At 41.9% G+C, this 14,224-nt stretch overlaps 2 protein-coding genes across 2 annotated transcripts; one reads left to right on the forward strand and one right to left on the reverse strand.

The window, feature by feature from the left end:
- Positions 1 to 3,234: 3,234 nt before the first annotated feature.
- drap1 (DR1-associated protein 1 (negative cofactor 2 alpha)) lies at positions 3,235 to 12,140 on the reverse strand. Its single transcript, XM_035148631.2, has 7 exons — positions 11,897 to 12,140; positions 11,168 to 11,240; positions 10,469 to 10,562; positions 8,757 to 8,882; positions 6,406 to 6,496; positions 6,225 to 6,313; positions 3,235 to 4,646 (listed from the first exon to the last, which is right to left on the reverse strand). The coding sequence occupies exons 1-7, from the start codon at positions 11,936 to 11,938 to the stop codon at positions 4,460 to 4,462; spliced, it is 702 nt and encodes a 233-aa protein (XP_035004522.1). The 5' UTR covers positions 11,939 to 12,140; the 3' UTR covers positions 3,235 to 4,459.
- Positions 12,141 to 12,461: 321 nt separating this feature from the next.
- On the forward strand, positions 12,462 to 14,223 carry c23h11orf68 (chromosome 23 C11orf68 homolog). Its single transcript, XM_035148630.2, has 2 exons — positions 12,462 to 12,572; positions 13,053 to 14,223. Exon 2 carries the CDS (start codon positions 13,079 to 13,081, stop codon positions 13,820 to 13,822), a length of 744 nt encoding a protein of 247 aa, XP_035004521.1. The 5' UTR covers positions 12,462 to 12,572; positions 13,053 to 13,078; the 3' UTR covers positions 13,823 to 14,223.
- The last annotated feature ends 1 nt before the right edge of the window (position 14,224 follows it).

Below are 14,224 nucleotides of genomic sequence, written 5' to 3' on the forward strand. Positions count from 1 at the left end.
ACTACTGTGCGTTTCAGTGGTGCCACTGTACACACTCAATAGTTTATTCTGTATATAAATGTACGAATGGTTATTTTAAATACATGATATATGTTCTTTTGTGCTTTACACTCTAGTTGATTCTTTGCATCCGTCTGCTGCTACAATAAAACAGTATGTTATAGTGTTTTCCTGTGGAATCAGTTGAAATGTTACACTTTGGTGAGACTAAATATTCAAGGACACTAGTTCATTAAAATTCCCCCCATAGTCACAGAGAAGAGGACAAAGTGCTGCTGTTGGGTTTCTGTGAGGAGAAATTGTGTTGGTGTCACTTTGAACATAAAAAGGGGGTTTGAAGCTTCACTTAAAGCAACACATTTAAAAGGCCTCAGCATGTGGCAGGTTTCATGTGCTTTATGCAGTTTGATGGGGGCAACTTACCCGACTGCAGCGGAGGAGCCTTCACTGAAATCTCATTTGAGAAGGTTTAGATTTACCGCTGTAAAACTCTACACAAGATAAAGTGAAATATAGTTTTACTCCAAAGAGAATACTCTTACTCTCTCTTTCATCTTCCTGCTTTAAAAGCAGCAAAATAGTTCAGCCAATTCTTATGATAAAAATGTACAAAGCACTGCTTCAGCAATGTAAAGTTATTTAAACAGAATCTAATATTCAAACAAACCACAGGCTATAATCTAAAGTAAATCTTCATATAATGTTCTACAAATGTTTGCTCTTCTGATCGGACTTCATAGCTATGACTTCATGTCTTTCTATGGAAGACAATTCCTGTTCAGTAAATCAAAAAGAAAAAATGGATAAACCTTTTACTACTCATGACAAAATGAGGAGATACTAAGACAAAATTTAGAAAATCTCTTAACTGACTAAGTATCTTAGTGAGTCAAAACAATAGACTGTATGTGGAGCGTCCATGGGTCTCTTGAAAGACCCTATAGAAATTCAAGCTATTATTAGGGTTGTTAAAGCTGGATGACATGTCTCCACTTCCTCCTGCCAGACAGAAATGAAGCCAGTATATCCCGGATACGAACGCTGCCATCTTAACAATTTAGAGCCAGAGTAACACACGAAGAAGACTCTGACGAAGAGGAGGCAGGGTTTATGACCTAAGTGACCAGGGGGTGATTTGGCTCCACTTCTGAGAAACAGTCTACCGTAAAAAATTTTGACATATACACATTTTCCCTCTTTTGGTTGAAATGGGCTTCCATACAAACCAAACCACTAATGTAAAAACAAAAAAAAAAACTGATTTCAAGAGCCACCCAGTGTCCAATCATTAACATGACACACTGATAATAATCTCACGCCATATGCCTACATCATAGTTTGTCAGATAGTTAGTTAGATATTACACAACACAAAAATCAGAGATGTTTCCAGTAAAGAGGAGAATTAAAAACAAACACTGAGAAGACCCAGTGAACAAATTGCCACTGTGCAGAGTGATGCAAACAGAAAACTAAAATCATGTATGTATTCAAACTCTCTGCACGGTCTTCAAGCTTCTCTCTCTAACAGCCCCAGTTGCTTTGCAGTTTCAGATTTCACACACACACATTCCAGGCCTCTAGATGAAACAATCAATATGACAATTTGGTAAGAATTTGTATTTTCTAAGCTTTTTACAAAGTGCATGAACAATTTTCAAAATACATTCAATGATGTGTGGCTTTGCTCAAAGCTGCAGAGCCAACAGTAAACAAGGAACGACTTCAATGTTCCCATTACTGAATCAGGAGTTGTGATGTTGGACATATAATTGGCCCCTCTGTGTAAATGGTGGCCCCTTTATTGCCCCTGATTTAGGAAAATCATAGATCAGCCCCTGCACTTTGATATTTAAACTACATCTTGTAGATAGTACTTTCATTGTTTTACATGTAATGGAAAATCCTGCGACTTTAACTTGAGCAAGTGATCTCTGATTGTTATCTCAACTCTCAGCAGTTTATATCTGCTTTGTCCTCTGTGTTTTCCAGCCCTGTGTTTAAAATGAAATCAAATTTGCCCTGTCTTACTCTGTCCTCACTAGATGACAAAACACCCCCTCATTCCACCACCAACCAGAGCAGAGAGACAGAACTGGAAATAAGAAACAACCCAGTACAGATCAGAGTGTGTTCGTGAGCTGGTTCCCACTGTTCCCTGTGATCAAGGCCACAGACTGGAACACAAGGTGCATTTTAAAACACGTGCTTTTCAAGTGGCTGCACATGTGAAAGGATTTTGTTCTCGCAAAGGTCGGGGAATTCCTCTTTTTGCCACATTTTCCCATGTTTTTCGACAGTAACAGAGCAGCGCACAGCGACTCAGTGGCTTCACGGGAGGGAGGGGCTGGGAATCACAGGGCCACCTCTGGCCCCCGCTGGCTGCTGTGTGGAAACAGTGTGCTTCCTCCCGCCAGCCCTTTGATCGCTCTCCTTCCCCTCCCCTGCTTCCCTGCACCATGGCTGCCTCTTGTTTGGACACCGACCTCCTAAAGTCAACCACCTAAGACCCCCCCCTCCCATTCACACACACACACACATACACAATCACATCAAACTCCACCCTCCTCCCAGTCCGCTGAGTCAACGCTTGTGCAGGAAGGATGCAGTTGTTTATGCGTCCCTGGCTCTGTGTTGCTTGGTCAGTCGGGTGGGGGTGGAAGGTGCGGCTGCATTTACACGGCAAAAAAGTGTTTAAAAAAAAAAAAAGTAAAGAGGGCAGGAGGAGGAGCGAGGAGGCTGGACACACACAGACTCAAGGACAAGTGGAGCAGGGTGTGTGTGCCCGTGTGCCCGTGATGGTAACAATCACCTTTTCAGAAACCTGCAGTGTCTTGTGCTTATCTGATTCAAATGCCAGCAGGAGACCGAGGACAAACAGCTCTCGTCTTTCAGGTTGCATGAGTCATTGGCCAATAAATCAACACAAGATATGTCCACGAGGAAACTTTTCAACATTGCAACACACACAAAGTAAATAAACCAAAAGGAGAAGAAGCTACAGCATCGAGTCAGGACAACAAGGACGTTTTCTAAACATGTACAACTGTAAATCGAAAGGGAAGCCACTTTGAAGCATTTTGCGTACAGATACAGCAGACGTCGGGTGCTGCTCCTCCACCTGCTGAACAAAAAGCTGCGTCTGAAGGTGAACGCTGTTGCTGATTTGCGAGACGTGAGGAAGCATTTCAGGCTCCTCATCTCCCCGACATGGAAAACACAAGAAAACCTTTTATTTAAATTGAAATATGAACTTTATTTCACCCATACAAAATAAAAAGAATGTTAAAAGTTTACAATACAGTGTCCATGTCTATTTGGAAACATTTCATACTGAGACCGACATATAAATGGGAGCCCCGTCTCTGCTTTACATCTAAAACAATCTAAGATAAAGGAGAAAATGACTGGAGGGGTGGCCAGAGGAGAAATTATGAGGGGACGAACAACTTTAAAAACAAAGTCATGGTTCTGGATTCTTCTGATGGGCGATTCAGGGGGAATTTAATGATCGTATAAAACAATACAGGAGCTCGAAATGCCTGACAGCATCAAAAACAACAATGTAAATCATTAACCAGCTGATATGGTCGTCTCCAGGGCTGTGGTCATGAACGTTTACAGTCCTCTTGATAAAAAGCATGAATTAAAAATAGATAACTAATTCAAAAAAAGCTGCGGCTTGCTAAACTATAGCAAAAATACACCTGCGTCCTCGTTTATGTTACAGTTTGATAATTTAACTGACTTGTTGATGAAAAGCCCGAACAGCAATTATTCATAGCCAATCGATAATATAATATATAGACTATGACCTTTTCCCGTCGACAAGTGCTGATCACCTTCCACAATCTTTACAAGCTCTTGTCCTGAATTCCTCTCTATTATTCGCCTTTGTATGATTATTAAAGGCTGTAATTCAGGCTTTAACAACCAATTGCTGATTTATTTTCTTTCAAGCCAACCTGAGGGTTTGCATGACGACTGATACGTTCCCTTCATCATGTCTATTACAGAGGATCAAGGTAGAAAGGAAAGTGCCAAAAGAAAAAGCTACGAGGCAACACAAACCACACCTATCCTGTCTGCCGGGGGCTCATGGCGAAAACAGCGACGACTGCCATTTTTAATAGTCAAAATAGAACGACTGACTTGTTAAAAAACATCCTTGTTGAACTCTCCTCTACAATAAAATAAAACCCTTTTTTTTTTTTTTAAAAGAAAAAGAAAAAAGAAAATTAAAACACATAATATACAACCAGTTTTCTGTTTCCTGTGGCGGAGTCTCTTTCAGCCGGCTGTCGAGAGGTTTTTTCTGCCAGCAGGCTGTGATGAAGAGTCTTTCCCTCCTCTGTTTAGAGCGCCCGCCGCAACAACATCTCAAGAGATAGAAAATAAAGCTGAAAGTGTATGTGTTTGTGTGTGTGAGAATGATTGGTGGAGGAGGTGGGAAGACGGAGCTAAGAGTCATAGTCTTCATCGTCGTCATCCTCGTTTTTGTGCGGCGCTGGGGCTGGCGGAGGCAGTGCGACGCTCATCATGGAGGGGTGCGGGGCGAAGGCCATGGTGCCCTGGGGCTGTGCTGGTGCCATGCTGCCCGTTGAGGCCGTGTCGCCCATGTGCATGTCTTGGGGGGGCGCGTCGGAGCTGCGGGGGCACAGGCAGACGTGTGAGAGATCAGGGATGTAGTATCACAAAGCACACATCATTAAACACAATCTTCTGCAGTCAGACGTTATTGTAAGGTCTCAAGGGTCAACGTTTTACACTCCATAACACTAATTAGAGTATATATAGTTAGTACTAAACATTTATATAAAACACAATACGAGCTTGACTTCATCTCAATCAACCTGTCCATGGATCTAACAGTTTGTGTTTTTTGGGCTCTTCACAAAGCTGCTTTACCACCGTCCAAACATTGCACGTATCCTAAACTTGTGACTTTCATGTATAGCACCATTGTTAAATGCATCATAGAAGCAGTGGGCTTCCAGTTGCCACATTTTCTACAATACAACTAATAAATCATGTCAGTGTGTAATCATATGCTGCTGTGAAAGTGAAGCTGAGAGAAGGAATCACACATTCATCCTCTCACCAATGACAAGTCAAAGGACACAATTCACAGGGGTCTTGGCAGGGTGTGAAGAGTAGCATATGGTGGCTAATGTTAGCTAATGTTAGGCTGACATTGCTGTGTTCCTTACAACACTGAGCATCTTCAATGACTTGATGACTCCTCTCTCTCCTTGTGCTACTGTTTGAGCTTCACCACAACCTTGAGATGGTCCCTGGGGGCCACAGTGGAGTGTCTCTTTAAAGACAAATGGGGATTAGTCTATTCACAGACAATTAATTGGCAACTATTTGATAATCAAATGATCATTAGTCAGCCAATGTTTGCTTGTCCCAGTGTCATGATAGAAAAGTTGTTAAATGTTGACTAGTTCAGACATGACAGCAGTATTCACACTGGGCTGTGGGCACTTTTTAAATATTTCAGACAATTCATCTTTAACAGGATTGAATTCAAATTATTGGCAGCTTAATCATAAATCTTAGATATGCCGATACCGAAAACAGCATCAGAAATGCCTCGGATACAGCCGAAAATGGTGAGTATGCAAATCTACAGGTATATATATATAAATATACACACACACCAATCCAGTATATTAATTTGGCTCAGATAACGGTTTCCTTTTCTCAGAAATCACTTCTTCACCACTTTAAAACATCAGATGTGGTGTACTAACACTGGCAAGTACTGTTTTTTGAGCTAAGTAATTTCTGGTAGTGTAGCGTAAGCAGGAGCTCGAATGTCAATTTAAAAACACCTGGGACTGTTGGCGGAGGTATGCGCCCTACTAAGCGCCACTTATTTATCTTTGGCTCAATTAGTCATTAAATGTCACGTTATGTTAGTTAAGTGTTTAATTCAGAAAGTTGCTGTTATTGGGGATGGTGTTGCATTTTTACGAATGTTTGTTCTGTTTATTCAAAATAAATGAAAAGCCAATGAACATAACCAAACCAAAATCTCCTCATTTTCACAAGATACAGACTAGACATGCAAATACCCAAACCCCTCTCCGGGTATTTGGCCTGAGAGGACAATGCCAAAGTGATGCCGATGTTCGCTGTATCTGTCCAGAGGTTTTGGATGCAGTTTTTTTTTTTTTTTTACAGTATCATAGTAACACAGGCGATCTGTGTCCCTACCTGTTGAACCTGGCTGCAGCCTGTAGATTTGTGCTGGACTGAGAGCCGTCCTCCTCGTCCCCCTCCGTCTCGCTGTCTTCAGAGTCATCCTGCATCGATCACGAGGAACACAACAATGAGCCACCTCTCCACAAATCTTTCAAACTACAGATAGTTATTGGCATGCAGACGCAGCTCCCACCTCTTGCTCTGACTCGGTGCCAGACAACTTCTTGTCCTTGCCTTTGGAGCCGACCCCTCCATTCTTGCGTCCAGTTCCTGGTTTTCGACCCCTGGGAGTAAAATAAAACATTTTTAGAAAAATTATATAAGGACACATGAAGGTAATAAGCTTTAAAAAAGTGGAAAGAACATTTGGAGACATCTGATTAATGGCTGTGCTAAAAGATTCTACATAAATTTCATGATCTGTGCAGACCAGAGTAAAGGATTGCTGTTTGCTGCGGTCTGGTTGGAAAAATGGCTCACACAAGGAAACAAGTTATCTAACATTTTTTCCTTTTAAAACAGTTTGCATTCATTAACCATTGTCAATTCCCCTGTTGATTGTGAATCGATACTGCACACATTCATATTTTGGGCATAAACACCCATTTTATTTATTTATTTATATATATATATATATATATATGTATATGTGTGTGTGTGTGTACATGTAATTTGTCACAAAGCACCACAGCTACACACATTTCAACATCTCATAAAACTAATTAAAAATTAGAAAGTCAATTTGCAGCATAAATCTGCAAGACAGTTAATGCCAAAATGGAACATTAAAATCACTGGAGATAATTTCAAAGCAGAGAATAATGTGACCAACACTGCTGATGGAAATTCGTTTGAGCCATTTATATTCAAAAGATGCTGTGACTCCACAAGCCTCATCCTCAAAGCAGAGGCGAAACATCTCAATATTAGCAGCTTGCAACCACTTTAAATTAATGTGAATCGAATCGGCCACACTGTTTAGTGAGGAGAAGACATCTTGCTCATTTATTTTGTGTGTGATTCTCTGCCAGACTCTCTGCTTCAATTTAGCAGCAATGGCGATGTTTGATTTGACAGTCAATACGGCTCTCTCTTCTCTACAATCCTCAGTAATTAGTTCTCGCTCTGTGAAGATGAATAAATGTGCCCTTTCTTTTCTTTTTTGGCTGTTGTTAGTCTTGCGTAAGAAAATAAACTGGGAAAAGTAATAAGGTAAGACTGCAAAGATGACTAACAATACTTGTATCAATTTCATTTTCCAGGAGAAGCTGTTTCAGGAAGAGGTAACTGGCTTTGAGTGCATGTAAAGATGGCTCTCCCGTTTGGGATTCATTACTTTGTAATCTAATAGTTTGGGTGCATGAACCTATCAGAGACGACAGAATGACAAATTGATTAATCAAGTGATAAACCAGGTTAATAAGTAAAACTTAGCAGCATAAAGATGCAGTGACTGTGTATGGAACAAGCAGTATCCACTTTGACTGGTAGTCACATGTGTGTGTGTGGGGTCCAGGTATTACTCATTTTGTGGGGACATAAATCTAAACAGTCACAATATGGAGAATTGCTTCCTTATGGGGACAAAAATCAAGTCCTTGTTACGTAAATGATAACATTTTAAGGTGGAGACATCCTTTAAGGTTAGGGTAAGGGTTAGGTTTGAGTTAAAACGCAGTACTCTTAGAGAGTTCTCAGACATGACCTCTGTAGGATGTCCGGAGAGTTGGGTCCAAACTTTCTGAGGAGGTTGCCTTTCACAAGTGCACAACACAGCAGGAGATTCTCTGCTCAGACACAACAACACTGAAATCCTCAGAGCATTTAGGCGAGGGGGGGGGGGGGTGCAACAGGCAGACGTAGGACATCCGTGTCGGCTCTTATCAACAAAAGCTTTTTTGACATCTTTGTCAGTGTCTTCCAAGTGTATGGAAACGGTTTTTCATGCAAAGATATTTGTTTTCTTTTAGTTTCTTTCATTTTTGCTTCTGTCGTGAGTTAGAAATGTTATCAACACACCCCCTCCCTCGCGGTGAGCCCTGTGGAGGATCTCACGCTGTGTTCTCACATCGGCTCCTCTGCACGTTCTGTGGACTTTATAGTAGGGGACTGGCCAGACAAAGTGTGCCGGCTCTTTCTCTCGGACATTTGTGTTCACACATACAGCCCCTCCAGAGAAAATCGGGAGGATCTGCAGAGTTCAGTGCATGTCTGTAAGCAGCTTTAATGAGAGGCAAGGCATGGGCACATTGGGGGCCATGGCTATTAAAAAGTACAGATTAAATCCTTTGTAAAATACAGAATTGATTAATTAAAAAGCCCAGCATAACAAATTATTTTTGTATAATAAAATAAGGTTTAACGGGACCAATGAAAGAATTGGGGCAGTGGGAGCTGCAGCCTTTTATTCAATTTTTCATGGCTCGCATGGTCTCTCCTCCGACTGTAAAATGAAACGAACCCTGCAAATGTTAACATGACCTTAAAAATAGCTTAAATAATAGTTAATAAATGTGAGTGTTAGTGTGTGTGAGAGAGAGATACCTGCGGGAAACTTTTTCTCCTCCCCCCTCAGTGTGGTTCTCTTCCCCCTCGCCCTGCATGTCTGGCACTGTTGCCACCAGGTCTTTCAGGAAATCAAACTGTTGCTCCAGTTCAATACACTGTTTTCTGTGAACAACACAAGCACACACTGTTCAGTCAGACCTCTGCCTTCTCTACAGAGTCAAAACACATTCAGTGAGCAAAATGTCCGCCTCGTATCAAATTTGAAAAGGCGATAAAATGGGATTAAATATTCATTACAGCAACTTGAACGCGTAACACTATCATCTCACTCTTGGCCATAAATACTTTCAGATACAGCACAAGGGATTTGATGAGGCAGTTTGTTGCAAATCCACTCAGCAGCACTATTTAATGCTACATCCACACTTCTGATTCTAAATTCACACTAATACGTCACTTCTGATACGTTGACATGTGATCTCCACAATACTTTGGAGTTTTTCAGCCCATTAAACTGAGAATTTTTCAGTTTGAAAACTCTAAGGTTCTGATTTATCCTGGTCCAGTTTAGGACCTTATACAGGGCGGGTTTTATACGAACTGGCTGAACCAACTTTATCATTATGACAACCAGTTGCCGACAGCATCACAGCACTAAATCCAACTTGTATTTCCTTAGTAATAAGCAAAATGACATGATTAACATAATTCTATATTCTTTTTAAGGACCGTCACAGTCTGATGAGTTGTGTGAAAGTTTCTGTGAGGCAACATGAGGGAGACCAACTTTCAGCAGAAGCACCGGGAACTTTTACAGCACATGATGTGTCAGACATTGTCTCAAAGATAACTAAAAAAGTTCCTACAACATTTCAGATTTCACGCCTACAAAGTTTGATGGTTGTTTTGACAAATAAAACATTATGTGTCACTCAGTGTAGAGTGATTGTATTGCTGCTCCAGGGAACGGTCACATATACACAAATGCTTGCGAATATCATGGATCAAAGTTCACCAAAGTTGAACTCCACATGAAGCCTTGCTGTGGATTTTCTCCGCCACAGGAAGCAAATATAGTTTCACCCCTCGCTTGTACAGATTGGATGTGAGGGTTCGTTACTGCTACATTCGTGTATGTGTGGCCGTGCCCTCACTCTCTGCTGCTTCTTCTTATCTGGTGTTTATTGGCAGCAGGCAAACCTAATTAGAGGTGCATTATTGCCACCAAGTGGACTAGAGTTGTTGCAGCCTCGACATTCTCCTCAGTTTCAGTCTACTCAGGAGCTTCTACTGAATCTAGAGAAACATCCAGCAATTAAATTGGGGATACTGGTCCAGTATTTAGCTTAATGCCAAACTGGTTTGAGATTTTTTACACTCGCCTCAAAGTGCGTTTTGCCCGTGTTATGCTTTAACTGCGTACATAGGCAGGAGGCAAGCAATGATTGGAGTGCCCTGAGTAACACTAGCCTTACAGGTATTCCCACAATATGCAATGTATTATATGTGTAATATGGCACCTAAAAATGTGTGTAAAAAGGAAATAAACACAGCACCTTTTCAGCTACATGCATCCAAAATCATAATACAACTTTACCATAATGTCCTATAATTATGGTAAAGACACAACATGAATTCACATATAAGGTGTGTAAGAGAGAATGACTTGGGCAGAGGATGTCTTAGAAATCCAAAGTCCAACTCCAGCACAGGGAAAGACACACAACTACAGAAGTATAGAAACTTACAGATGTGACGTTGTCATCGTCTTTGCGTTCCTCGACTGGGTGACTTGACAGGCCTTCGTAAGCAACGATTCCAAAAAAAGCTCCAGGGCTCTCGCTGACGTCTCCGTTAAGGAAAGTATGATGCAGCAGATCTGTGTCCATCATTACAATAAAAATATGTAACTTACATGGCCTGGCTTGCACTGACGCTGCATTGAGGCTGAAAACTTTCACAACTGATGATGAAAGACATGAACAGGCTGACTGCAACACAATAATGACAATGAATATTGTTGATGAAAAATATCACTTAGAACAGATTTTGCCTGTTATTTGAAATAGTGTTATAGAGTGCAAATCCACAAATTTGTCAGATGGGGTGACTTATGTTATTTTAATCATCAGTTAATATTTTAATATATTATATTAAAAATGCCCATCATATGCCCCCCGAGAGCAAAAAGTGATCTTTCTAAAACAACAACATAAGTTCAGCTTTTGTCTTTCAATTATTCCAATTGATCAAATATTTCAGCTTCAGGTCAAACAATTGGTTTGAGGGCCCTGGAATGAATGAATGAATGAATGAATGAATGAATGAATGAATGAATGAATGAATGCAGACCACATAACACCACACAACACATTCACACCACTCGTACTGATGATCACAGACGATCCAGACCATGGATCTGTGGAGATATTTGGCAGGAAGGATACAAATTATAACGGGGACTGCTGCAGCCACCTTTCCTATTTCTTCATCTGTCTGCATAATCTTCTTAATCCTCGCCTGTAATGACAAATGGGTTTGACTGTTTAGTGTGTGTACACAATGAGTCAATACAGGTGAATACGGTGACACAACAAAGCTTTACCGTTGGAGTTATAAACAGACTCAAAGCAACTTTCGCACCCCAAACCCATTCACTAAAATGTTAGCAAGATACAATACAGAAAGTTTGAGTTTAGACCATTAGTGGTATTCAGCTGCCTGCACGTTTAAAACCGTTAACTCCCGTCGTGTGGATCACATCTACTGTCGCAGGTGCCCCGTGGATGTATTGCTCATTGTGCGGCTACAACAGAAAACAGCTGATTTACTCTGATACCCCTAACCCCTCAGTTTCACTTAGCTTGCCATGCTAAAAACAACGTTAATTAGTGGGGTCGCTAGCTAGCTAACGTAGCGCACCTTTAATGAATCGTTGTAAACACTGGGGAGCCAATACAACCAGCGACGGTCCTCACATGAAATGTAACGTCTCGATAGCACAATTTACATTTTAGTGGTAAAGTTCTTGTGTTTACTAGCTGACCTTTTAGCCCCACAGGCAGGAACACAGGCCAAATCCTACTCAAGCTAGCTAGAGGAGAATTTAGCATTATTCACACCAGTTTGCTAACGCTAGCTAATCTTTACGCCGGTTCGGCGAAGTTCAAACTTACCGGGGGGAATCTGGCGTTGTATTTCTTCTTTTTGCTGGGCATAGTTTGATCGCGTGGAAGGCCGACCTAAGATAAAACGCACTATATTCTGGATTTTTACTCTATATCATGTGTAAATCGCCTCCTCCGTGCACACACACACCAGATAGCGGTGGCTAGCCGGCTAACACGTTAGCACGTCGTCGTCGTCACTCGTCGCCTCCTGCCTGGCGCGTCAGTTCGCAGGGTCCCAGCGCCGTCATGTTGGAGCACACGAGGAATATAAAGTAATGAAAGTATTGTTGATCGTGATTAATAGTGTGAGACTGACATTTGATATCTATACAATTTAATAAATAATATCGAACCTATAGATGATCGGTGGGTGTACACAACCCCGAGGCCCCCGGTGAACAAGAGTCGTGTAACTACATTATTTAATTCAGTACTTCATATGCTTACATTGATAAATAAAATCGTTATAGCAATAATTCAACCTTAAAAGTAAGACTTAGTTGCCTTTGTTATCTTTGCTTTATCAAAAGTAACATCCAGATGTACATGAATTGATATCAAATTGTCTGACATCACAGTGGAGTTTGTCATTTCGATCTTGGACGCAGAAGGAACTAGACTATCATCTGCGCTGCGCGTGTGCGGGAGAACCACACTGGACAAGAAACTTCAACATCTGCAGGTGGGTCAAACTTTAATGCAAAAACTCTTTTATAAATCAATGCACGATCATTTCAATTGTCCTCAAGCAAATCCGTGCTTTATAACGTTAGTTGGAACAGTCGGCTGGGGTCCATTCTTTATCCAAGAAGATGAGAATAAACGATTGCTACAATGGCTAGAATGGCTAGCCAGCTTGCTAGCTACAATGAAACTAGATACGCGTAAAAATAAGTGTTTATTTCTGCGTGGGTTTATCGCTGTTGAGGGCACACACAATAACGAAAGTCTTTTTCATACGGAAGTATTTTTCATACGGAAGTGAGTCTGGGGTGGACAAATGTTAGGCGTGGAACAAGTGTTGCTAATGTAGCATGCTAGCTAGCAGCACTAGTAAACACCCGCGAGCTACAACAGCTGCCCACCTGTGTCTGGGTTTGAACCAACACAGAGGCTGCTGATGTGGTTCAAAGTTTAACGCACGACTCCATCATTTCTGCAGGACGATCTTCTCACACTGACGGCGACATGGAGGAGGAAGAGGCCCCGGTCGATGGCGAGGTGGAAACCACCTTTGCCGCGGAGACCTACGCCGCTGAGTCCATGGCCGCAGATCTGGACCCCTGGAATGTGTTCGACTCCAGAAAAACGCCCAGGTCCGAGTTTGAGGGCTGGCTGGAGACCAACAGGCCCTCGCAAGTGTATAGATTCGGCGACGAGGAAGGCGGTGGCAGCCCCGTGGGGTGGATCGCCGTGCTGGGCCCGGAACACGGCCCCACTGGTTCTGATGTGATGGGTCTCCAGGAGAGCTGGGAGAAACTGTTGGGCAGTGGCCGGTCTGTCTCCTTCGAGACAGTGAAGGAGCTGGCCCTAAACCACGGGGTCCTCTCAGGCAAGTGGCTAATGCACTTGGACTCTGGTTTTAAGTTGGACCATGCATGGGAATGTGTGGCCAGAGCAACCCTGGATGGTAAGATCTCCATGGTTAAAGTCAGTGCCTTCGATCCCAAGGGAGATCCCCAGCAGGTCATATGCTGCTATAACCAGAACTTCACTGATGAGAGCGACGTTATAAGGCTGGACTCTGCCATCCGTGCCACAGGGGTCAAGTGCTCCCTCTCCTACAAGCCAGACGTGTACACACACCTGGGAATCTACCGCAGAAACCGCTGGAAGCTCTGCCCAACCATTTACGACAGCAAATTTGACCTGGAGTGTGTACCGAGGCGCTCCCACATCATCAACAAAGTCACCAATCTTGAAGTAACATAAGCCGGTCGGAACAAGAGGATTCGTTTTGCAGGACGGGTAAATGAAGAGGCACATAAAAGGTCCCATGAGATTGGCTGGATAGTCCAGAACACTGATTTTTATGTTGGAGTCTGTGGTTGAATGTTTATCTCAAGTTCTTCCTTGTTGCAAAAAAGGCACTAAATCTCATTTCAGTTTTGTCTTCTCATGCTGAAATGTCAAATTGTATTGAATATATTGTAATCATAAGTAAGAATATTTGTATTCTTGAGGTTCTGTTTCTAACACAATGATACTCACCTGACAGAGTGGCTCAAGTTTGGGGGGGAAATTGCATCAGATGAAGCATTTCTTTTTGATGCAATATACTTCTCGTTTATTTTTTTCTTAGAGTTGCCAAATAAAAAATCTTTCAAAAACCAC

The sequence above is a fragment of the Hippoglossus stenolepis genome, chromosome 23 (genome assembly GCF_022539355.2).
Source record: "Hippoglossus stenolepis isolate QCI-W04-F060 chromosome 23, HSTE1.2, whole genome shotgun sequence".
Taxonomy (NCBI): domain Eukaryota; kingdom Metazoa; phylum Chordata; class Actinopteri; order Pleuronectiformes; family Pleuronectidae; genus Hippoglossus; species Hippoglossus stenolepis.